This window comes from Euleptes europaea, chromosome 6 (assembly GCF_029931775.1).
Source record: "Euleptes europaea isolate rEulEur1 chromosome 6, rEulEur1.hap1, whole genome shotgun sequence".
Classification (NCBI taxonomy): Eukaryota; Metazoa; Chordata; class Lepidosauria; order Squamata; family Sphaerodactylidae; genus Euleptes; species Euleptes europaea.
In genome coordinates, this window is record NC_079317.1 from 31,342,922 (window position 1) to 31,368,223 (window position 25,302).

General features: G+C 40.9%; 1 protein-coding gene across 1 annotated transcript; it reads left to right on the forward strand.

Annotated features, from left to right (window-relative positions):
* Positions 1 to 4,219: 4,219 nt before the first annotated feature.
* GTF2A1 (general transcription factor IIA subunit 1) lies at positions 4,220 to 23,095 on the forward strand. The gene is made up of 9 exons (XM_056850815.1): positions 4,220 to 4,261; positions 6,927 to 7,028; positions 9,048 to 9,255; positions 14,832 to 14,896; positions 16,511 to 16,586; positions 19,168 to 19,301; positions 20,540 to 20,860; positions 21,140 to 21,229; positions 22,434 to 23,095. Exons 1-9 carry the CDS (start codon positions 4,232 to 4,234, stop codon positions 22,539 to 22,541), a joined length of 1,134 nt encoding a protein of 377 aa, XP_056706793.1. The 5' UTR covers positions 4,220 to 4,231; the 3' UTR covers positions 22,542 to 23,095.
* Positions 23,096 to 25,302: the final 2,207 nt, after the last annotated feature.

Below are 25,302 nucleotides of genomic sequence, written 5' to 3' on the forward strand. Positions count from 1 at the left end.
AATGTCACTTGGTCGGGCCAGGGCATGCCTCTCCAGCCCAGATTGAGAGTGGGGTGGTGGTGGCTTATGGGCCGGATAAGAGCTCTCAAGGGGCTGGCTCTGGCCCTCAGGCCTTATGTTTGACATCCCTGATGTAGAATTAACAAGAGGAACAGACTACATCAGTGGTTCTCAACCTTTTTTGCTCCATTCCCCCACTTTCATCATTGTTCAGAATATTGTCCCCCCCCTTCCCAAGATAGTCATAAACTTTATTGAATATCAGATTAAATTAAAAACAAACTACAATTTTACAGATTGTACATAATCTACAGAACATCACACTTTGCTGAATGGTGGTCCCAATTCCCCCCTGGAGGGGAATTCCCCCCCCCATTGAGAACCCATGGACTAGATAGTGTTGCAGCCAGGTGTTATAGTGTATTGTGTAATATGGCCTAGATGTAGCTGTGCCAAAATCTTGCCAACTTACTCTAATTAGGGCCAAAGTTGAGAAAGTGAAGTATCAGCCATCTGTGTTCATAGGAGATGGTACTGAAACTGCCCCACCCTGGGGAAATTCCTAAGTGAAAATAACTAGGTAAAAACATAAGAACTATCAAGTTCTTTTGTTTGCAAAGGAGCAAATTTAAAAATTATAAAGTGTCCTGGGATGAGGAATGCCTTAAAATCTCTCTTTATTAAATAAGAAACACTGAACAAGGTTTTATCAGGAAAAAAAACTGTAGTCAACATAACAATGGTTATAGCAGTCAGATTCAGACTTCTAAGGTTCAAAATGGGTTCTAAGCTTTGTATGTACTTGCTAATATGTGGGGAAACTCAGCAGACATGGGGAATCTGAAAGGTTTAACAGTGCATTTTGAATGCCACGTTTTATTATTCCCTGCTTCTAGTAGAATGTCAGAGTAGAGCATAGCAGTATCCAGATGTGACAGTTTGCATGAAGTCAAAGAAGTATGACTTGAATCTAAAATAAATTTGGTGCAAAAGTAAGTTTGGGTAATCTAGGCAGTTACAAAGAACATCTAAAGAACTGCAGCCTTACAGTGCCATCCAAATCAGAGTTTATACCCTTCTAAGACTATTGACTTCAATAGATTTAGATGGGTATAAGTCTTTTTAGGATTGCACTGTTAATATTTACCTTAACCCTACATTTAATTACAAGGAAATACATTTAATTACAAGGAAATAAGTCCCACTGAATTTATTATTTCCTTCTGAGTAGCCATACATGGGACCAGGATTAAAAATTAATGCTTTGTTTAGAAAGTGCTTTTAAAGAATGCTCCAATATACATTACAACAATATGATTTCTATTTAAATACTTCAAAAACATTTTAATCCAGTTTTTCAACTGGCTGAAATACTGCAGATCAAAAACGTAGCTGTGACAATGTATTTTTGTGGAGAAATACAGTGGTTTCTGATGACCATAAGAAAGACACTGATGTATTTTCTGTCCCCAGGGTACTAATATTCTACTCTAACAAGGCTGCTTGCACCCTAGTAAACTGTCTTGCAAATCCTTTAAAGTAACAATTACATTAATCAGCAAAATTGCTATTTCATGTGCCTTCCATCTATATGCTGTGGCTAAATTGCCTGAATTCCTACAGCAGAAGCAGATGGTGAGATGACACATGCAACAATGTGAAATACAAACTATCAAAAGCCATGTTGCTTGAGGCAACAAACATATATAATAATGGTCAGCTTGATGAAGAGTTCTGGAGAACGTGAAAGCTTGCATGCTGATTGGTATTATTCTGCTTGATTGTAATAAGTATTGACGTGATTTCTTGGAACTTGCATTTAGATGACAGAGGGGTCCTTCAATGGGAGGAAAACAGCCCACAATGAGGTGCTGGGTAATACTACTTCCTTCAATTGATACTTTACCTAGCGCATGGTCTAAAATTAATCTACATATTTGTTCATATAAGGACTAGTTTTTCCTCCTGTTCCTGGCCTTTGAAAGGCCTTAGGTCCCAGTGAGGTTGCTGATGGACTACTGGTTTTTATCGTTTTAGCCGTTTTCTTCTTCCCAGAAAATCAGAAGCGCAACATGAAACCCCACCTCATCCAAGCATCTGTTCAAATCTGCTTGGCCTACAAAACTACAGAGTGTTTACCAGAGGTTTTAAGTGCGTGTAACAGTACTCTCTTCACACACACACACACATACACACACACCACCCTTAACATCCCAGTGAAGGGTACTGGACAATTGGAAAGTCTGCACACTACTCTGTGTTATTTTGGTCGGTCGTAATAAAACGGGTGTCACGGCTTTTGGTTTAACATTTTGTTTTGGTTCCACGTGGCTGCACGCAACCTCCGGAAAGGCTTGTCTTACACTGACAGTCAGTGAAAAAAGAAAATCTTCCTGGATAATTCACAGTGGGTAGCCGTGTTAATCTGTCTGCAGTAGTAGAAAACGGCAAGAGCCCAGTAGCACCTTAAAAGACTAACAGAAATATTTTCTGGTAGGGTAGGAGCTTTCGTGAACCACAGCTCACTTCTTCAGAAAGCTCCTACCCTACCAGAAAATATTTTTGTTAGTCTTTAAGGTGCTACTGGACTCTTGCCCTTTTCTATTAATCCATGCAATTGTCTTGTATACAAAACCAAGATTAAGGTGTTATGTGTGGCTATGTATATTATGTGATAAACTTGGTTATGCTTCACATTATCTTAAATGTCTTTTGTGCTGAGTGATGATGGGGGGGGGGGAAACAGCCCTATTGATTTTGTTTTTTTAACCCCAGTAGAAGCTTTATGCTGAAATGTTTGGCTTTAAGCATCTTTTGTTCTTTAATTCATAGTGTAGTTAAAGGGAAGTAAGCTGGCTCTATGGCTTACTTTAATTTGGCAGTGCGAAATTATTCTGAAAACTTGACATTATGCACATTTACTTGGAAGTAAGCCCTAATACATTAAATGAGATTTACATTTAAGTAAGTATGGTTAGAAGTGTAACCTGATTCTTGTAGTCTGACGTGTAAGGAATTTGCGAACTGAAGCTTTAGCCAACTGACAGAAATTGGTATTTGGCTTGATTAAACTGTGGGTCAGGATTACTTGAGTGAGAAATGAGATGCAGAACCCTCCTAACACAGGTTGTATTTCAATTGGGTTTGTTTTTTTTACCGCACTTTGTATTCCCAGCGATGTATTAAGAGTTTGAAAATGTTAAGTCTTTAAGGTGCTACTGGACTCTTGGCCTTTTCTTCCTGGATAACACACGCCACTCCAACTAATACTGAAAGCGCTGCAAGGGCAAGCTTTTTCGGACGCACGGGAGTCTTCCTCGCGCGAGCGGCCACAGACGCTGTTGGGGTTGAGCAGCTGCGCTTCCTCCGAGCCGCAGCCGTTGCTTTCGTTGCACCGGCACTTCCGGTCCCCATTCGAACGTGCCGGGCAGCCAACAGAAAGGGGACAGCGCGGCCCAGGGACGAGCGCCGTCACGCGCCGCTCGGTAGTCCCTTGCCCCACACGTGGCGGCGTTCACCCGGAAGTGAGATCTGTGCCTGTCTTCTCTCCCTCGTTTTTTTTTTGCGGTGGGGTGGGGGTGAAAGCACGATAAAAGAAGAACGCTGTTCAAAGGAACGCAGGTCTTCTAGAGGCGGTGGGTGTCGAAGCGTGAGCCGGTCGGATCGCAGCCCGAAAATGTTCACGAGGCCAGCGACGACGGTGGGTGGCTCCTGAGTGTCTCCCCTCCCTCCGCGCGCCTCGCTTCCGCCTCGGTAGGTGTCATGGCGCCCTCCTCCCGTGACGCCAGCGAGGGGGGGGGAGTAGGGGAGAGAGGGAGGAGCGTGGGAGGGGGGGGCGGCGGCGCCAACGTCTCGCTCCGTCTCGCGGCCTTTCGCTCTCCCTCCCCGGCTCGGCCTCCCCCTTTCGCGGGCGGCTCGCGCAGCTGCTCGCCACTCGCTATATAAAGGGGCGAAGCGAGCAGAGCAGGCGGCTGGCGGCTGCAGCCCAAGGGCCGCCGTGTAAGGCCGGGCCGCGGGGGAGGGCGGCTGACGCGCTTTCCCCGGCGAGCGGCCGCGGGGACGCACGGAGGAGGGTGGGGGCCGCGGGGACGGAGCCCGCTCGAGCGCGGCCGTTGCCTGGCGGGGCGGGTGGGGGGAGGGAGAAGCGCCGCCGCCGCCCGCTCTGCCGCGACCGCCGTTGAGGGGGTGGGGGCCAGGGGAGGCTGTCCTGCCAGGGGGGTTGGCCCGGGACATGGCGAACTCGGCTAATACAAACCCCGTGGTAAGGACCAGGGCCGGGCAGGGGCTCGGGAGGGGAGGGGGGCGGGCTGGGCGGTGGTGGCGGCGGCGAGAGAGAGAGGCGGCGGCGGCGGCGGGACGGAGCCGCGGACCCCAGAGCCTGGGGTGGGGTGGGGGGCTCGGCTTCGGCTGACGGGGCAGAGCTGGGGTTGGGGGGTCGAGCTGGCGCCGCTCTCCGCCCGCAGCCCGCACGTCTCTCTCTCTCAGCCTGGGGGACGGACGGTGGTGGGCTGCCCTCTCCTCCTCCCCCCCCCCCGGAGAATATGCTTGTGTTTCCTCTTTATTTTCCATCTTTCCTTGCTCTTAAGACGTTGGTGGTGGAAACCATCCGCGGAGCCTTTTTTTATTTAGCGTAATATATATATATTTATATATGACGGAAGGTTGAAAAGCACTTTTATTACCTCAACCCGGCAGAAGGTTTCCCCCCCTTTCCTCTCTCCTTCTCCCCACCCCCTCCAAAATATAACGTTCAGAAGCCACCTTTGGTCCATCTTCGTTGGTCAAGAATTATTTTTAAAAAAGCAAAAAAAAAAAAAAATTAGCGACGAGCCGCCCCCCCCCCCCCAATTCTCTTTTCCCGCCTCCTCCTCTCCGCTTCCCGTAACGGCGGCTACCGAGGCCGAGTCTCGGTTCCACAGAGGTTTGCAACAAGCAGTTACACGAAAGCAAAAAAAAAAAGGGGGGGGGATTGTGTCGCTTCCCCCCCCTCCCCGTCACGATTTCTACATTTAAAAAAAAAAAAAGAAGAAGCCCAGATTCAAAATTCACCCCCCCCCCCGGCCGCCCCGAAGGTGGTCGACAAACCCGGAGGCCCGGCGCCTCTCGCCGCCCGCTCGGATCCATCATGGCTGCCCCCCTCGCTTTCTTTCCTTCCTTCCTGCCTCCCTGCTCCTTGTGTTCCTCCTCCCCGCGGCTGCCCTGTTTATATAGAGCCATTGCCGCTCTCTAATATAGACTCTGCCAGGATGGGAAGGTGCTTTCCAGCCCCACGTCACCGCCTCTCCATTTAAACGCCGCACCAGCCTTTAAATAGGGAGAGAGCCGCGGCGAGCGGCCTGGGAGGCGCCTGACGCCGTCGAGGCGCGCGGGCGGAGCGGCGCTCTCGCTTTGTCTGGGCTCTCCCGCCGCTCTCGCCCTCTGTTTTTCAAGCCCGCTGCTCGTTGCTGGAACCCAAGTGGCTGCCGAATGGCAAAGCGGGTGGTGGGCTGCTGAGTTTTATTTCGCCCCTTCGGATCTCCTAATGATACGTTGTGCAAAAAGGGAGGACACATTTCCTTCCCCTTTAAAAAAAAAAAAAAGAAAAAGTCCCCCGGGTCTTTTAGTTATCTTCTGTGCGTGTTTACTTGGAAGTAAGCCCCATCGAAGTTGATGGGGCTTATTTTTATGTAAACGCCCATACAATTCACAGTGGGGAGCCGTGTTAGTCTGTCTGCAGTAGTAGAAAAGGGCAAGGGCCCAGTAGCACCTTAAAGACTAACAGAAATATTTTCTGGCAGGGTATGAGCTTTCGTGAGCCACAGCTCACTTCTTCAGAAAGCTCCTACCCTACCAGAAAATATTTTTGTTAGTCTTTAAGGTGCTACTGGCCTCTTGCCCTTTTCTACTAATCCATACAATTGTCTTGTATACAAAACCAAGATTAAGGTGTTATGTGTGCCTATGTATATTATGTGATAAACTTGGTTATGCTTCACATTATCTTAAATGCCTTTTGTGGTGAGTGATGATGGGGGGGGGAACAGCCCTGTTGATTTTGTTTTTAACCCCAGTAGAAGCTTTATCCTGAAATGCTTGGCTTTAAGCATCTTTTGTTCTTTAATTCATAGTGTAGTTAAAGGTAAGTAAGCTGGCTCTATGGCTTACTTTAATTTGGCAGTGCGAAATTACTCTGACAACTTGACATTATGCACATTTACTTGGAAGTAAGCCCTAATACATTATATGAGATTTACATTTAAGTATGTACGGTTAGAAGTGTAACCTGATTCTTGTAGTCTGACGTGTAAGGAATTTGCAAACTGAAGTTTTATCCAACTGACAGAAATTGGTATTTGGCTTGATTAAACTGTGGGTCAGGATTACTTGAGTGAGAAATGAGATGCAGAACCCTCCTAACACAGGTTGTATTTCAATTAGGGGGGTTACCGCACTTTGTATTCCCAGCGATGTATTAAGAGTTTGAAAATGATGTAAAAAACATCGCTTTAAAAGGGTTTTCAAACTCTTAATACATCGGTGGAAATACATAGAAAGTGCAAACAGTATTTTTTATAACATTTTCAAACTCTTAATACATCGCTAGGAAGACAAGTGCGGTGCCTTTGTAGGAATACATGCTTGAAATAGAGTAGAGCCCAATGTAGAGTAGTTTCTAACATATATGAATTGTTGTTTTTGTAGTAGAGGCACTGTTTCTTTGTAAAATCACATTGTTGTGATATTAACAGATGGAGATAGTATAACTGAGCTCTTGTTTGGTAGACCTGTTTTAATTTATGCAAAGATGATCTGGAAATGTGATCTCTGACACTAGTTCACTAATTCATCATGATGCAGATATGCAAAATATTTCCTCAAAATGTTTTGAAATGTTGCTAGCATTGATTAGTGCTTAACAAGCAGTTCTTGTACCTTTTTTTAAAAAGCCTAAACTATATAGGTCTGTGATTGAAGATGTTATCAATGATGTCCGAGAAGTCTTTCTGGATGAGGGTGTTGATGAGCAAGTCCTTGTGGAATTGAAAACAGTAAGTTATGTTCACTGCAGGTCACTTAGTGGGCGGGTCACGAAGCCTCTGAAAGTGGGTCGCGGGCCAGCCCTTCCTAATAGCTGCCACTGCCTTTTCAGTTGCTCTCTTCTTTATTTTGGAAACCAAAATCTGACCCTGGAAACATCATCTTCTATTTTATATGTTAGTTGGTATTTTTTTCTTCACTGCATATACATGTTGATAAAGTAATATGTATCCTGATGGTTACTACAATGAGTTTCTTAGAGTCTTAGGGGAGGATTAGAGGGAGGAATGGAAAAGGAGAGGGTGGTCAAATACTAGAATGTAACCTCCATATGCAAGGGCTGTGTACTTTGAAATGCCAGTTGTTTGGGGTTCATAGTGGGGCAGATGTTTATTGGTTTCTCAAAAACATCTGGTTAGCCACTGTAGAAAATGGAATGCTGAGATAGTGGGTGCTATGGTCATAGCTTGCTTAGGGCACACAAAAACCTTGGGTCAGCCTTGGATGGGTCTCAGTACCAAGTGAATTTGGACTTGGGGGGTCACCATACCAAAATGGTTGAGAACCGCTGACTTAGAGCATTGTTTCCCTTAAACTGAGGGCTTCATATAGGGAAAGGGCTTTACTTCATATATGAGTATTAAACAGAAAAGTATTCAAAGTGCTTCATTTACATCTGAAATTCTTACAAGGGGGATTACCGCACTTTGTTTGGCCCCTGTAGCTGTGAAGACGTCTTCCAACCATTTATTAGCCGTGGTATCCAAAAACCCTTTTAAAGCGATGTTTTTTATAACATTTTCAAACTCTTAATACATCTCTGGGAATACAAAGTGCAGTAACCCTCAAGATCATGCAAGGGAAATCACTGATATTGCCTATTGCAAGTTAGAAGCAGTAGTTGCTTGTGGCTACCTAGTGAATTCAAGTCTTAAATGAAATTTGAACTGGGCAGAAAGCCAACGTGCTATTCCAGTATTCCAGTAAAGCTTTGTCTCTTAAGAAGATATGTAGCTGCTTAAGATTCTTCAAATTATCCTCCTCCAAAATGATGCATCTGGTATTGAAAATGAAATACAATCGCTGTAATATGACCACATCACTGTCTAGTAAAGATGAAAAACGAGCTAGTGTTTGGTTTTTAAACAAAACAAAGATTTGTGCTTCAGAATGTTTTCTCAACATTTTCTTCTCCACTTACAATGAGATTACATTGAAAATTACTGCTCTTGCAAATGAAATTTTAATAAACTAATATATTTATAATAGGATAAGCAAAACTATATGATTATTAATATATCCCAAATAGTGCTAACATTTCCTATTTTAAAAAGCAAAGTCATAAATATCCTCTGAGAAAGCAGTGAGCATTGCATGCTTGCTTTATTTGTTCCAGTGTAATGTTCTTGCAATGTACTTTTAAATACAAGCTGCATTTTGAAGTTAGAATGAAGGGAACTCTGTTTCTTGTGCTGCTTTCAGTTTCCACTGGAAACTGCCCTAAGCCCCTACCTATCCGCTTTAGAAATGTTGTGCCTGGCTGACAATATTGTTGGGCAGACAATTGTGTAAGTGAAACAAAGAAGAGAACAAAATGTAGGATCTCTGGTCCTCTTCCCTGGTAATTGAATAGATGAAGAAGAAGAGTTGGTTTTTATATGCCGACTTTCTCTACCACTTAAGGAAGAATCAGACTGGCTTACAATCACCTTCCTTTCCTCTCTCCACAACAGACACCCTGTGAGGTAGGTGGGACTGAGAGAACTCTAAGAACTGTGATTAGCCCAAGGTCACCCAGCTGGCTTCATGTGTAGGAGTGGGGAAACCAACCCGGTTCACCTGATTAGAGTCTGCCACTCATGTGGAGGAGTGGGAAATCAAACCCAGTTCTCCAGATTAGAGTCCACTCCTCTTAACCACTACACCATGCTGGCTCTGAATAGATGCTGAATAGTCTCATAGATCAATAACAGTGTAGAATAAGCTGCTGTACTTAATCATTTATTAGGAGCATTTCTTTTTAATCACAGCTGTGGGAGAACAAACTGCTGCAGTCCAAGGCTGTAGATGGATTTCATTCAGAGGAACAGCAGCTTTTGTTGCAAGTGCAGCAGCAACAGCAGCAGCAGCAACAACAACAGCACCACCATCCTCACCATCACCCGCAACCGCAGCCACAACAGACAGTACAGCAGCAGTCCCAGACACAGCAAGTCCTTATTCCTGCAACACAGCAAGGTACAAGCAAAGTCCTTATTGGCTTTCTTGGGATATGTGGGTGCAGCAGTTTTTCTGTGCAAGTGAACACCTGTTCTCTAAATATTTTCCTTTCCCACTTATTTTGTAACTCTTCTAGCGTCAGTTTTTCACATCTTAACAGACCTTGCCTTTTTGAAGCATCAGTGAGTCACAAGGTATCCTCCAAAAACACAGTAGATTGAATATGCAGAGCACTGGAGAAAGACTTCGTGAGGTAGCAAACATTTCAGCCACGCAGCAGCCCTTTAAACTATCTCTCTTGATTTTTTGTAAGCATTGTTTATGAAGATATTACTGAAGCTGTAGATTATGCAAATAAATGAGATAGCTAGTATGAGGTCTAATGGTCTGGCAGTGAACTGGCTATTTTGTTGCAACTGTTCTACTATGTGTTTAGGACATGGACAGCTTTAGCCATGCACATACACTTATGTCATAGAAATGTGTCAGAACAACAAATTATTAATCATTTTGTTCTACTGATAGAGAACAAGGCAAACATGATCTTACTGTCTCATAGGGTGGCTTTCTCCTCGTTCATATACAGGGACGGGGCTTTGTGGAAAAATCAGAAATGGAATACTTTACAGTGAGTGTGATTTGATTTAGCAAATTTATTTTGTCTTAAATTTATTAAACAAATTTAAAAGCATCCCATGTTAATTTTGTTCCCAAACCAACACATAATTGAACTGAAATATTTGATCAGGGGGAAATAAAGCAAGTGTGGTTTGAAATATTCAGACAAGTTCAAAACTTTATGTGGAAATTATTTGATTGGCATAATACTTGAAAAGTCTTGTGTACTGTCTTTATGTTGTTTAAATTTAAGGGAGGGAAAAAACCTGAAGGCCCTGGAAACTGACACACTAAATTTGGCACGCCCAAAGAACTGTGCCTGATGTGCTGCGGACATGATTGTTGTGCATCTGTTTCAACAAAATTTAACTCTGGACAATAAAGGTCACTGGGGCACCTCATCATTTCCCTTACTTATTCCATTAGCTGATTGGTGGTAACAAAATCCTTTATACCATTGTGAGATAGGAGACTTATAAAAACTAATGGGGAACCTGCGAGGACTTCTTTCGTGTCCATCAAAGCCACCACAGTTTTGCTCATTCCCTCTTTCCCACCTACCTGTCTCATCCCATCTGCCACTTTCCTTCTCATTTGTTCTTCCATTCCTCATGCAGCTCTTCTTTTTTTCAGCTTTCTTGACTCCTTGCAGTCCCTACTCCCCCCCTTTCCCCCAGTTGTTCTTTGCTTCCTACTCAACCCCCTTTTCCTTTTTTCCTTGTCTTGCCTGCCATCCCACTCCTTCTTTCCCCAGTTCACCTCCAGTGTTGAAGTGAGGCTGCAGTGGCCATTTTGAATTAGCCAAGTTGCCTAGGTAATCCAAAATGGCTGCAGAGATTTTGGTATTTTAAAACGGTTCATTTTTTCTCTTACATGACCCTAATCTGTGAATTTAATTATCTGCATCTACAGCCATGTTGAGAATTAGATATTATTTTAGCTTTGGTTTTAATTTGATCTATAAAACAAATCAGGGAAATTCATAATTCAATTTTTAAAATTTGAATTATTATATGTATTTCTGGTGGGGCCCCCTCCTGTTTGTAAATCAAGAAAACACTGTTTCTAGGAGGAGCCCCCTTTATTTACAGCATCGAAACATTGGCAGTTGAATCCATTCATTGCTGCTAATTATGTACAACCATGAATCTTTAGAAATGGAAAATTTCCTGTGGAAATATGAAGAACTAGAAAGTTTTGCAGCCAGGGTCTCTGTGCTTATGAGGTTGCTTCATACAGAGCCATCTGTTGGTCTGTCTAGTTCATTATTGCTTAACTCGTTAGCTCTCTGGGGTCTTTGGCAGATAAAGGTTCTGATACCTGCTGCTAGAGAGCGTTTAAATACAGATGGCAGGAATTAAACAAGGAGCTCTTCTGCATGGGAAAGCATAAGCTGAACTATCATTGTACATGTAGCCAACCAGAACACTTGGAGCATTTTTCTTTTATTGAAGTACTGCTGTTGGAATGGTGGGAAATGGGTCTCAAGAACAGAAGTACTGTCTGAAGGGAAGATGTCTTGGGCCCTGTGCAATATCTGAGTAATAACTGCGTTCGTTATGCTGTCAAAAATGCATGGAAAAGCCCATACTGTAAGACACTAACAGGTGGATATTCTCAGCAGCCATTCTCGTGTGCCTTGGGTCCCGTGTCCCCAGCATTTGCTTTTCATTACAAGCCTGGCAGATGCCGTTTAGTCTGAGCCTATCCAAGCACACAACCAGATGTAACGGGCCAGTCTCTGCTTGCTAGCCTCTAGCCTTAGAGCTTGCTCCTTAGATTGGACAACCTCTCGATGGAAGATATTGCTTGGAAAGTTTTCCCTTGATTTCTGCCTGGAAATTGCTCTTTCACTAATTCTGACTATGTTCTTGTCTCTGGCTTCATTGGTCCTGAATTGCTGCCTGGAACTTCACTGTGACTTGCTTTGGACTATGGATCTGCTTCTGGCCTATATATTGAAAGCCAGCTCCTGGCTGGAGTCTGACACTTGCTGAGGGCTGGTGGATTGATTGTACCCCTTTGATCCCTTCTAACTGAGGAGTGGTTGAAAAGGCCTCAGCTATGGGACCCTCAAAGCTGCTGGAACAGATTGCTGCTCTGTACATTAAAAACCAAAGACGTCAGATAAAGAGCCAGATACCGAGCCAGTAAGAAAGCAATCATCTTTCTGCATCCAGGGCACAGACACAGTAGTTCTGCTTCGTTGTGGGGTTGTGCTGCCAGAATGGTTACTTGTCATCCATAGCTACTTTCATAACTTCTATCAATGTAAGCTGCTTTTGCTAATGCAGATTTGGCACTACGCTATTGGTGCACAAGTTGGTTATTGTCCTGAGCTTGTCAAATAAAGAAGAGTGTCCTCTTCATCAGCCGGAATGCCTTCCAGTCTACATTTGCCAGGAATTGCAGTGATCTTTACAAGTATTGCTATGCTGATCCTGCCACATCCTAGGATCAGCATTAATCCCATAACCCAGTTTGACTGCCTCAACAAGGACATGAACTTTAACAGTACCCTGCTAGGAGACCGGTTGAATTTTATTATTTATTGAAACTTTTATACTCTGCCTTTCCTTGTAATTCAAGGTGACCGAAGGAAGTTCAGGATTATCTAGGGCACATAGCCTGATGAGTTCATGTATGCAAAAGGTTACTATAGTTGATAGTATCAAAAGCCACTTAGAGATCCAGAAGGATCAAGGGTTGCATTCCCCCATCCATCTTCTAGCATGGGTCATTCATCAGGGGGCCAAGCCTGTTTCAGTCCCCTGTATCCAGTTCTTAACCTATACTGGGAAGAATACGGATAGTTCACTTCATCCAGGAAACCTTGAAGTTGTCCAGCTACCACCTGTTCAGTCACGTTGGTCAACAATGATACATTTGAAAATAGTTGATAGTTGACAAAGGCCTTTTGTTGTCAGGTATATGGTTTAGTTTTGATTTGTTCTGTTTGGTTTTTGTTTTAGATTTGTATCAGTTTGTTGCTAATTAGTTAGATTTTTTTTTACTGCAGTTGGTATTTTATTGCTGTGTTTTATCTAATTGCCTGTCTTAAGCAAATATCTGTATTTGGAGAAGGGGATGAAAATTAGATATTTATCTTGACAGTTGCTATCTCTTTAATTATAACAAGGGGAAGTTCCTGTGGGCCCAGAGTCTTAAAATGGGACCACTGTGTCTCAGCCTTGCAATCCTGTGCAAGGTCAGATTCAGACTCTTGGCTGGTTTAAACAGAAGACCCTTTTAATTTTTTTTTTAAGTAACCAAGTAATCTAGGCATTCCTTTGCACGAGGCAAGAAGCATGGACTTGGTATCATTTTCGACAAGCTCATTGAATGAAATATTTGATTATAAAGACCAGAAGAAGAAAAAAACCTTTTCAAGGTTTTTTTTTTATCACTGTGGTTTTTATGAAGTTCCATATAAGGATATAAAGTTCTTATTTCTAGAATCCTCTGGGAAATCATTTAAGAATCCAAAGTGGCTTTGAGTGCATCACATCTCAGTCTTTCATACATTTGAGCAGTTGTAGCTAGCCTATGCATTTTCTATGTAGTCATCAGGTAGAATCCAAGGTGAGAGTTTTTGTACAACCTGTTCTGCCTCTTCTGTTAAACCTAAGAATTCCCATGTTGGCAAACAAATCAGACTTCCCTGCCTTGGACCAATTAGAGCTGGGCAAGTCATGAATGACAACATACAGATCTGCCAGGTAACAAAGCCTGTTCTCATTTAAATTGAGAATCCTTAAGGGTGCAGTTAGACTAAACAATATACATGACTCACTTCCCAGGTGGGTCTTCTCTGGGGGGAAAGTCTGATAAGTCATTCAATCTCTATGTCAAGTGGAATTAATCAAAGAAAATATACATTGCTTGTTACAATGTCTCCCAAAATAGTGTAGCACTTTTAAAAGTCATGTCAGGCTCTCCATCCTTAGCTAGCATAGCCTGTATAGACCAAGCGTACCATGCTCTCCTTCTCAGTGTCCTTTTTTCCTGTTAGTGTTTGGTGCTCAGGTCCTCATTTGGAGAACTTTAGTGGATATATTGTTCCCTCTAATATTAAACGGCAGGTACTTTAAAAATGCCTTCCCTTTTAGAAAGCATAAACAGTAAAAATGGAACCTTGTTAGTCAGAGAATTGGTTATCACTCAGCTTATGACAAATTTTCTTCGTCTTTAGGAGCCAGACTCATTTTTCAACATTTAGAGTTCTGTGTTTTTAATGACTGCATTTTCTAATTATTGCTACCACAAAATATAATACTTACAGTGCATTCCTAAGGAGAGTTACTCCAGTCTAAGCCCATTGAAATGAATAAACTTAGACCGGAGTAACTCTCTTTAAGGTATGACAAACATTCTGTAGTATATAAATAAACGTGGGGTAACCCTAATTGTCATTAACACTACAAAAAACTGACTTGTAACCCTAAGCTAACTTCTCCACAATTTCTCAGAATTTAATAATTGCTTTAAAAACCTCTCCATTTAATTGCATATTGGAGCCAGTATAGAAAACAACTGCTTAAGAAATTAGTTCATCTGTTACCATTGAATGATGTAAAAGTTAACATAAGCAAGTATTGACAATAATTCCATGGACATGTATTTTTATGTCAAATAATGTATTCTGATGTGAAATAATGCCTTTGTACTTCTGCTGAGGATTTTTGACAAAGGGAACTTTGAGAGTCAAAGGTTTATACCTTGAAAATCTTTTTGGTCTCTTAAGGTGCAACTGTACTCCAATATAGCTAAAATAAAATCACTGCTGAAAATACTAGACACTGCAATAATATTTCTTGGCACTATCACTACCCAGCACCTCAAATTTGCCAAGCCTTGTTCTAAGCTTTAGATATAACAATGTTAAATGATCTTTTTTTACTAGAGTTGTTTTACTAATAAGCCATGGCAAATTACTCTGTTTTGAGTCTAATGATTACTATTCTTTTTCTTGTTAGCACCTCAACAGCAAGTTCTTGTGCCAGACTCAAAGCTGATACAGCACATGAATGCTTCAGGCATGGTAAGATTATGTAGTTTACAGTATCTGGAAGACATGAAGGGTCCTGGGGCTGATTGTTTATAAACAGGCTTAGTTGTGTAGTCTGCATAAAAGGAAAATTGTTAACTTTTACTATGTAGATTAACACTACATCATATACATGATTATTTAACATTTATTATCACTCTGCATAAAAATGTATGAAACAGTCTCTTTTAGCAATTAATATTTAATGTTTATTATTTATTTACGTTATTTGTAGTCTGCCTTTCACAGTTGAACTCAAGGAGGACACAGAGTGAGTCAATATAATCAACAAGCTACGGATGATTTGTCCTCAAGGGTTTACATAGAGATTGAAAAGCATGGGGGATAGGATTGTGCCCTGTGGAACTTCACAGGTTAGGTCCCACACTGAACTGGTTTCCAATAACCACTTTGAGTCCAATCTGTGAGGCATTAATTGAAACAATTCAATGCACATCCCCTATCACCTTCTGCCTCCAAGCACCTCAACAAGATGGTATGGCCTACTGTATCAGAGGCTGCAGATAACTCCAGTAAGAGCAGCAAAGAGGCTTGGTCTTCATCTACACTCAGATGGAGGTCATAACTAAAGCTAGCAGAGCCGTCTTTGTCCGGTAGCCTGGCTGAAGCGAGACTGAAAAGGGTCTAGAGCAGATGACTCATCCAAGATGACCTGGAGTTGGTCCGTTACCACTGTCTCAAACACTTTGCTCGGAAAGGGCAGGTTAAAAATTAGGCAATAATTGGTCACATCATTTTTCTGTAGGAATGGACGGATAACCGCCTCTTTGAGTGGCTGAGGGAAGGTGTCCGGAGTTAGTGATTAATTTATAATAGATACTGATTTTACATGATTTTAGCAGCCAGAATGGGCAAGGATCCAGAGTTTGAGCAGTGGCCTTCACTGATCCCAAGGTCTTGTTGACATCCATCACAGAAACTGGGTCAAAATGATCCATAAATAGACCATGTGGTGTATCAGGCCTTTCTTCTGGTGTGCTTGTGTTACAGGTGACAGCCAGATAAAGGCGTATTTAACTTTTTAAATCTAGCAGAATGTTTTGTAGATCACAGATTGAGTGATTAAAATGAAATATTGCAACCAGAGTAAAAACCTTTATCTATCTTGGCGTTAAGAACCTATGTTTACTGCTAGCCTAATTGGGAACTCTGAACACCATCAGAATGAAATTTGCTACTCATTTTACTTTTACACTTACTTGTTTAAGATCAGTAGTTGATCATCTGGCCAAGAGTGTTCATTTCTTTCATAGAGTCTTTGTGAATGGTAGAATGAATAAATTTTCCTATCTTACACAGAAGAAAACAGATTTTATAGCAATGACGTTTTATGTGTTAAGTCTTTTTTAAATCAAAAGCAAGGGATTACACTTTTTATTGCTTTTATTGCTACTGGCTTTTGAAAACCATGCTCTTTGAAGTGATGCTCAAGATGGGAGAAGGGCACAATATGGGTCTGAATATAGAGAAATCCAATAAATAGAGTACACAGATCTGTTCTGCTCTAAGACAAATACTTGATTTTTCACTTTAAATTTAGTATATTGTATAATTATTTTTGTTACTAACCAGTTTCTTTCCTTTCAGAGTGCTGCTGCCACTGCAGCTACTTTGGCTTTGCCTGCTGGTGTTACTCCTGTTCAACAGATTCTTACAAATTCAGGTAATTTATAATCTTGTCAGACCACCTTTCAATATATGATCTCAGGTTGGTATATAGTATAAAAGGTAAAACAAAAAATATTGTAAAACAATTAAAATTAGAAACCAAAACTATGCATTGAAGCTACACATATAAAAAATACCTTCCCAAAATATAACAAATACAAAATTCTGTCTACCTGTTGTAGAGAGCGGCAAAGGGCATTCTAAAGTTTTGGAGCTACTTTAGAAAAGGTCCTGTGTCTGGTGGTTAGGATAGTTTCTGGACAAGGTATTTACAGCATGGCCTTGTAGGCAAATCTTAAATGGAAGAAGGCGTGTTGTATGGGAGGAGATTTTCCCTGTGCTAAATCAAGACTTGGATTGTTTAAGGTTTATAGCTGAAAACCAGCTCCTAAATTTATCCTGAAAACAAGCTAGGCAGAAACCAGGCTTGAAATTACCAAATGGATTTTGCTTAGTCTGTGTGAAAGCGTAAGCTTCCTAAGGCATGCGTTCTTTGAAATATATTAATCTTAAATTATAGATACTTCATACCTTCTTCTGGATAATGGAAAAGTCGTTGAGCCAGAGCCCCTTAAAGCTTAGAATGTAATAAGTATGTCTATGGTATGGTTATAGCAAATGGAAAAAAAACCTTTTTGGTTGAGATGACTGAAGCAAGCCTTGTGATTAAAGTTTTACTTAAGGCAGTAAAGTATACCATATAGTCATAACCAATTCTAGAAAGATGTTGAAGCATGCACAGTAAAATATACTAAAACAAATTTCCGTATTTTGTCAATGCTTAACCTGCCAAGAGGTGTTGAATCCACATTAGAATTCTATGTATAATCCTTAGACTGTTAAGAATGATTATTGTAATAGTCTAGCGTGTGTCCTCTTAGTTGCCTTCCTTTTCAGAACTGTCAGTATTGAGATGTTGCTAGTAGGTTCATGACAAACAGTATTACTCCACACAGTATTTAATAGCCTTTTGGAAATTGTAAGATGTGATAATGGTCATTAGCTTAGAGGGCTTTAAAAAGAGATTTCCAGTCTGAGCCAGGGTATACCAATGTGCCTTGAAGAACCACACTACCATGTTTATATATTCACTACTCATAATACAATGCCCACTTCTCTGTCAATATGTGGGTAATGACATCAAGCTAAAGAAGGAATTTGCACTGAGATTGTTACAGCTGACTGGTACAGGAAAATCCCAGAAAGTACTACTACATCCTAAAGACAGGCTGACTGAGCGGAGCGGATAGTGGAATGCCAGAGGGATTATTTGGACTGGACTGTTTTGTAGTTGCAAAGAAGATGCCTGTCTGTTCATGATGTTAACTAAGAAACTATACATGTGCTGTTTTCAACAGAAGAGTGAACTGTACCTTAGGCTTCAGTGTAAAAACAGACTGCCTTAGGCATCAAAATTATGAAGAGCAATGGATTAGACAAATTAATAGAGAATGCCTGTAGCAACAGCTGTTTGCTATAAGAACTAAATTAATTCTTAGAATTAGTATGCCTTTGAATATTGATGCCCTGAATGGAAGTTAAAAAAATCTAGTTGAAGTACAGAAAAAAAATACGAAAGGAAAAGCTAGTAAAGATAGTTGAATTATCAAACAATTCCAGCACATTTCATACACTTTTATTGGACAATGTATTCCGTAGTTAAACTCTTATACAACCTGGTGAAAATTGCATGATTGTCAGATATGTGAAGATCAATGAAACACATCTGGATTTTTCTGTTAAATAATTTGGCAGTTCATTGGCTTTGCCTCCTGTGTTTTTCCTGTGTTTTGTTTCAGGCTTAGCTGCTTTTGATTATAGGTGTGTCTAGAGACTGCATGCTGTGCTAGATGAATGTTTGGGCTCTGAGAGTTCACTATCGTATGAACTTCCTTGCTGCATTCAGATAATTAACTCACCGAAACCAAGCTTTATTTGTGATGGGCCTGAACCTGGCTTGTCATGCTTGCATACTGCATCCCTCCCTTTGAATGCCGAGTGCAGTTGAAAAGCTTCCAGTTTCAGAAGCCTTCAGTTCAGCTTGTTTCTCATGAATTCCAAATGTGGGCAGCTGGTCGAGTTGCAGTTTGCATCTTCTCAGACTGGAATTCTAAATTGTCCTTTACTTTTGGTTTAGCATTCTGGTTAGTGGGAAAGAAACTCTGTTCTTACCAGTTGACCACATTTGGATGTTATTGCAAATTGATCTTTGGAGGCTTTTGAAATGAGGAAGCCTTCATTTGTTCTGCATTGTAAGCAGTGGGAAATCAAAAGCATGGCAACAACCCAGGTTCTTTCCTGCAATGCTGCCCTGGTCTGATCCAGCAAGTTAGTTTATGTGGTAGGAAATTGACATGCCACTAGAGAGTTATAGAAGTAAAGTTAGCAATCTAGCATTAGCTACTTCAGTTGATATTTACTGAAGTGCTTGCAGAGCTTGTGTATATATCCTTGTGTTTAAACTACTTGGGCTCCTATATGTCAAATAATGTAGCATTTTGTTGTGTAACTTGTATAGTTCAAGAAAGGTCACAGGTTATTAACTGAAATATTCAAATAGACTGATCTTGTTCCAGGCCAAATTCTGCAGGTGGTTAGAACTGCCAATGGAGCACAGTACATCATTCAGCCCCAACAGCAAGTGCTTCTACAGCAACAGGTTATACCACAGATGCAACCTGGTGGAGTACAGTCTCCTGTTATTCAGCAAGTAAGATGATTAGGGCTAAGTAAAGCAGATCTCTAAAACTAAATCTGCAAGTATGTCTAACTTTACATTGTCTGTGTGCCAAGATTTGCATTGGTTTTCTAGTTCGTTGGTTTCTTCTTCAGTGAAGTTGAGAATTGACTTTCATCAAAGATTAAAACCCAACGTAGCTTGTAAAGTGAAAAAAAATGGGGGGAAACAATTTATTTCACTTTTGCTAGTAGAATGATGCTTGTCGTTCACTTTTTTGCACTTCTGAGTAATTAAATGCCAGTGTGATAAGAGGCAGTGCTGAAGTGAAAACAAACACAATTTGCTGTATTTGCCCAAAATGGAGGCGACACTGTATGTAAGACAGTCTCCCCTCATGTTATACACAGATTTTTTTTATTTCTGTACATGCTTGCAGCTTGAATGTAAGCATAAGACAATCTCTTCTTTTTCTTGACGACATACTGGAGGAGAGGCTAGTATTCCTTTTGAGTAAATACAATACCTCTGCTTCCTTCCATTTCCATCGGACTTTGCACTGGGTATGGGGGGTGGCGTTGTCTAGAAAAGTGTTAAATCACTGCTGATTGGAATGTTGCCCACAAAGTTGATTGCTATGTTTAGTTAAGTGTGGACTAGATCTCATAATTAATGTTAATGATACTTGATTGTAAAAATGAACTTGCAATATTTATTAAAAAGAACAACAACACATGGAGCTATTAATACCTCTCCCTATCTTATATCCACCAAAAAGCTGCTGCCTGACAGTAAAGGAATCTTTGGGCACAGAGTAGGACACAGCACAATAGGAAACATAAGAAAAGGGAAATGGCAGAAATCTCTCACACACTAGTTGTGCATGAGATCTTGCTCTATTGGTAGAAGAGTTTGTGCAAGAGGGAAGGACATTATTTCTGCCAGTTTCTCCCTTGCACTGCAGCCCTCCGTATTGCATCTCACTCTGTTCTTGAGGGTCCTTTGACCCTCGAGCAGATTTTATGGAAGAAGAGAGATTCTGGAAACTCAATCCACTTACTGTTTATTTGGGTCCTATCCGTGACTGGCTAGTATGTGAGTAGTCTTAACACTGTGCACCTTAATAGATGGAACCACTGAGAGGGAAAAATAAGGATTATATTGCCTTAGCCCTTAATTAGTATAAGGTTCAGCGTAACAAAGACAAACTTTGGTTTCAAATTGCTGTGGTGTTATAAACAATACCTTTATTTTATTTTTTTTACTGCTAGGTTTTGGCTCCCATTCCTGGAGGGATCTCACAGCAAACGGGGGTAATTATTCAGCCCCAGCAGATTTTATTTACAGGAAACAAAACCCAGGTAATACCTACAACAGTGGCGGCGCCAACACCAGCACAAGCACAGATGCCTGCAGCAGGTCAACAGCAACCTCCGCAGCAACCAGCACAACCACAGGCACCTTTAGTGCTGCAGGTAGATGGAGCAGGTGACACCTCATCTGAGGAAGAGGAGGAGGAGGAGGAAGATTATGATGATGATGAAGAAGAGGACAAAGAAAAGGATGGAGGTGAAGATGGCCAGGTTGAAGAGGTAAGATCCATGAATGTTGAGTGTGTGCTTCAAAGTACCTTTCCTACTCCTACAGATAGTCTACTTACCTCTGGGTTCAGTACACCATTAAAAAAGCAGTAATCAATCTTAATGACAGGACAACTTTCAGTGGACAAATTAGGGATTTGATTAACAAAAATTATCTTAATTGCATTTTCTTCAAGTTGATTTGTGTCTGGCCACGTAGGCATGGTATAGGACTTGTAAATAAATACTGTTTACTGTGATCTGATAATACAGTTCATTAATCTCTTTTAGGAACCTCTAAATAGTGAAGATGATGTGAGTGATGAAGAAGGACAAGAGTTATTTGATACCGAGAACGTTGTTGTGTGCCAGTATGATAAGGTAATAATTTGAACAGTAGGATTCCTGAAACCTTAGCCAACTGCTGCTCTCAAGCATCTATATGGTAACAGCTGCCTCAGCAAAGTTTTGGGTGAAGCAAAAGACACATGCTTCTTTATATAGTCTTATTAGCAAAACTTGTGTTTTTCTAGTATATCTTGCTGGTAATTAGGGCTGCAACACTTTAGTCGGTTAGATGAATTGCTTTATTAAAATGTCACCCCCAATTAATCAGCCAGCATGCTTTTTTTAAAAAAAAGTTACGTTTAACAGAAGAATGCAGAAAAATTGCAGATGGCTGATTCCATCTTAAAAGAAGCATTTGCTCCTATGCATAAGAGAAGGGAAATAACACATTAATAATGCTAGTATACGTCTCATAAATATGTCATTTAAAACAAAGTCAATTTTTTTTGGTCAAAGCTATTTTCAGTCTGAAATTTAATAGAGACCCAGTTATTCAACTGTGATTTTTAATTGGGTGACAGCTAAGCTGATATAATATAGTGCATGTGAACAGAAAGCAATTGCGTTGGGTGCTGAAAGACTGTGAAAATATCTCTTTTGAGAGAATTTGAAAGATTCCATGCTCTTCCATGCAGTTCCACATCAGGACTGCATATGTGCAGGCCAGCCGGAGAGAAAGAACTTTCTAGCCCTAATCAACTGAAAAGGTGCTCCTCCTCATGGCCATGCAACACGGCACTTTTCCACCGAAATTTGCCGAGGGGAAAGGCACCATTCCCCCTCATTCCTTCTTTGCCACCAGCTGGAGAAGACATACTCTTCTAGCTCTCTGTTACTTCACAATTAATTCAGTGAGCAAGGTTGTCACCTTTTGTTTTGATAGCACAATGGTCTTTGCTTAAGAAATGTGTCCAGTGTGGCACCAAAATGACTTAGACTGATGAGCATTTCTTTATCACGTCATTCTAGCAGTAGTGATCATACTACAAATGTCATCCTTGAGTATAAATTTGCCAAGATAGACTTCTTGGAAGCTGTAAGTAAAAAGGCACTTCTGTTAGCTGCTGTTGGAGCTAGGAGTGAATGTGCCACAGTGGCCCTGCATCCTTCACACACAACAACCTGTGTCTTCCATTATATTACCGTGTATAGGAAGGCTAGCTTGATAGGATAAAATATTGGTTTATAAAGCAAGACCTGGGATGAGTCTCTTCAACTTTGCCTTTCACCCCTGCAGATTCATAGAAGTAAGAACAAGTGGAAGTTCCACCTCAAAGACGGCATCATGAATCTTAATGGAAGAGATTATGTATTTTCCAAAGCCATTGGAGATGCAGAATGGTGAAGGTTTCTCATACAAACTTAGAGCCAAGATGAAAAAGCAGAAAAGGTTAAGACTCAGACATATACTTCAGCAGAAATTTATTTCTGCACACCAGAGAGGAACAGTAGAACCAAGACTACTAGAACAAAGAACTAGCATGGCAATGTAGACACTACTTCAAATGGGAAAGCTGAGGCATTGGTGCAGCTAGCTATGCCTGAAAGCTGGTTTTGTATGAATACCTTAATTAACCACTTCTACCTATAGATAAAGGTAACTAGCATGTGAGGCTTAATCTCCCTTTCCACTGATTTGAAGGAACTCTTCTTTTATGGTAATATGGAAAAAGCTTAGTGTGTCTTTGTGTAAACTGTGCTGAACCATTCCCTCTGGGAGTGTGGTTGGTAAGAATCTTGCTTAAACTGTGTGCAGGCTTCTAACCAAATGGTAAGAACAGAAACATTGAGTTCTAATTACCTTGTATGAGTAAACTATTTTTAAATCTCTTGTGCTGGGTCATGCATAACTTTACAGTTTTAGGTCTTTTATATACAACTCCAATCCCAGTACCAAAATATGCCATTTGTATTTTAAAGGCAATTTAATAATTCTGACTGTGTTGATAATTCAAAAGGACATGCTTTTAAGGACCTGCAGATGGCAACTGATCACTATCTCCCTGCTCTTGCAAAAGAGTCTTCTTTTTAAAAAAAGCTGAACAAAGTGGGTCTGTGTACTGAAGACTAGTTGAAAGTCTTTTAAAAAAGAATCCCTCCTGTTAACATAATGTATTCCCATTGCCAAGTGAAGGTGTGGTGCTGGGGACAAGTTCAAAAGCTTCAGGTGACTCTGCACTTTGGAAGAGGGCGTGCAGCATTGAAAGAGCTTCCAGTTTCCTTTGACTAATTTTGTGTGTGTGTGGGAAGGAATCATAATGATTTGGTGAATACAATCACACTAGCTCTAATAATTCTATAAGTAATAATTGCAATAAATAGCATGACATTGTTGGAAGGCTCTGTGACCATGGGAATGGGTCTTTGGAAATCAGATTTTCAGGGATACAGGATCGCTATTGGGGTGGGGCTGAAATTCAGCCGTAATTGAGGAAGACATGCTCTTCCAGGTGATTTACCATTGCAGGGTAGATCAACAGTGTGCACAGAAGTCGTGTGAAAAGCAGTTAAGAGAGGCCAGGAAGAGCGAGCTAACGGATGGGGAGAATAATAGTAAATCCCCCCATCCAATTTCTAATACTTCTGTTCTTGTGGAAAATGAAACTTTTAAGTATTTTTACTAAAGAAAATTGCCAGTAAGTTTAATCAGCACTATGTACTACTTCTATTCGTCATCTCCCAAACTCTCTTCTTTGCATTTCAATTTTGAGTGCATTGGTTGTTTCTGCTTGCAGGAAATCCATTGTACATTGCAATGAGCAATTAGGTTTTTCTATGCCCAGGCTTATCGCTAAAGCTGGCCAAATCTGTATATTCTGTTGTATAGTGACATATGTAAAACATCTGAATTTTTATACCATGTAAGCATCATTGGGTTTTTGTTTTCTGATTATCTTCATCTCCTGCTGAAACTGCAGTTCTCTTTGGTTGCAGTTTTGGCTCAGGGCTTGAAGATGTGTTAGTGCATAAATAGTTTATTCCCATTGTGTAAAAACAAGGTAGATTTTTGAAGAAAATATACCACTACGTAACATACGAAGATTATGTGACTATATTGAAATTAATTGCCATTTTCCCTTGCATCCTTCTGTGTCTCATGGCCTGTTCACTGTATACTCTAGCCTTTAATTTGACAGCACAGGCTTAAAACCAATCCCATAACACTGCACTGTCAAACCCAACTTCATGGCAGTTTACTACTTGTTACTGGAACCCAGATACTGTACAAATGTGTTAACATTGTGTACATCATGGGCACTGAATAGCTGCTTGTCTCTAGCCTTTGTATTTATTTTAAAGGATACCACAGCTTTAAAAGTGACTTACAGATAGGTCTATATGGAGCAGGCATAGCGTCTTGCAAATTACCTAAGGGTGTGTATCCATTGGTTGATGAGGGTGTTTTAACAGGAGGACCTGTGAAGTTCTTGTGAAAGCCAGTCAAACGTACCAAACTTGTGCTCTTACTTGCTTCATCAAGTGTTCCTTTTTAAATCAAAAGGCATGTTTTAATTTCATTTTATTGTAACGGCTTGCTGTAAGAATGTAGTTTGCTTACACTTATTAATGTACTTGAATTTTAATCATGGTTTTAACATTGTAATTGAACAGAAAATTTTGTTAGGCTTCCATTAAATCATCATTCCTTTTGTGAGGGCAAAGGATTCCCATGGCTAGTCTTTAAGCTTTACGTAGGTCCTTTTCTTTTGCTTAGACCTGGAATTTGTTTTAATTGAAATACTTATCAGTTGTCTCTACTTTTGAAGCAATTAACGGTTTGCAAGAAGGGCTTATGTTTAGATTTGCACAGATAACAGGAGCACCTTTTAACTTTTAAGATGTATGTGTGTGTGGGGGGGGAAATGGAATGGAGAAGACAACTTGTTAATGCTTTAATCAGGCTAATGGAGATTTACAGAGTAATTGCACAAAGGTGAGAGTCTTGTGCCTTTGCAATCTTCAAATATTCCTGCTTTATGTAGACATGATATTCTAGGCCCATTGGATTGCTTTGGCAGTTGACTTCCTACAGGACTTCAGTTGTAACTAAACATTTTGAGGATGTCATTGGCTTTCTGTATGTGCAATCATTTGAAGCATCTACA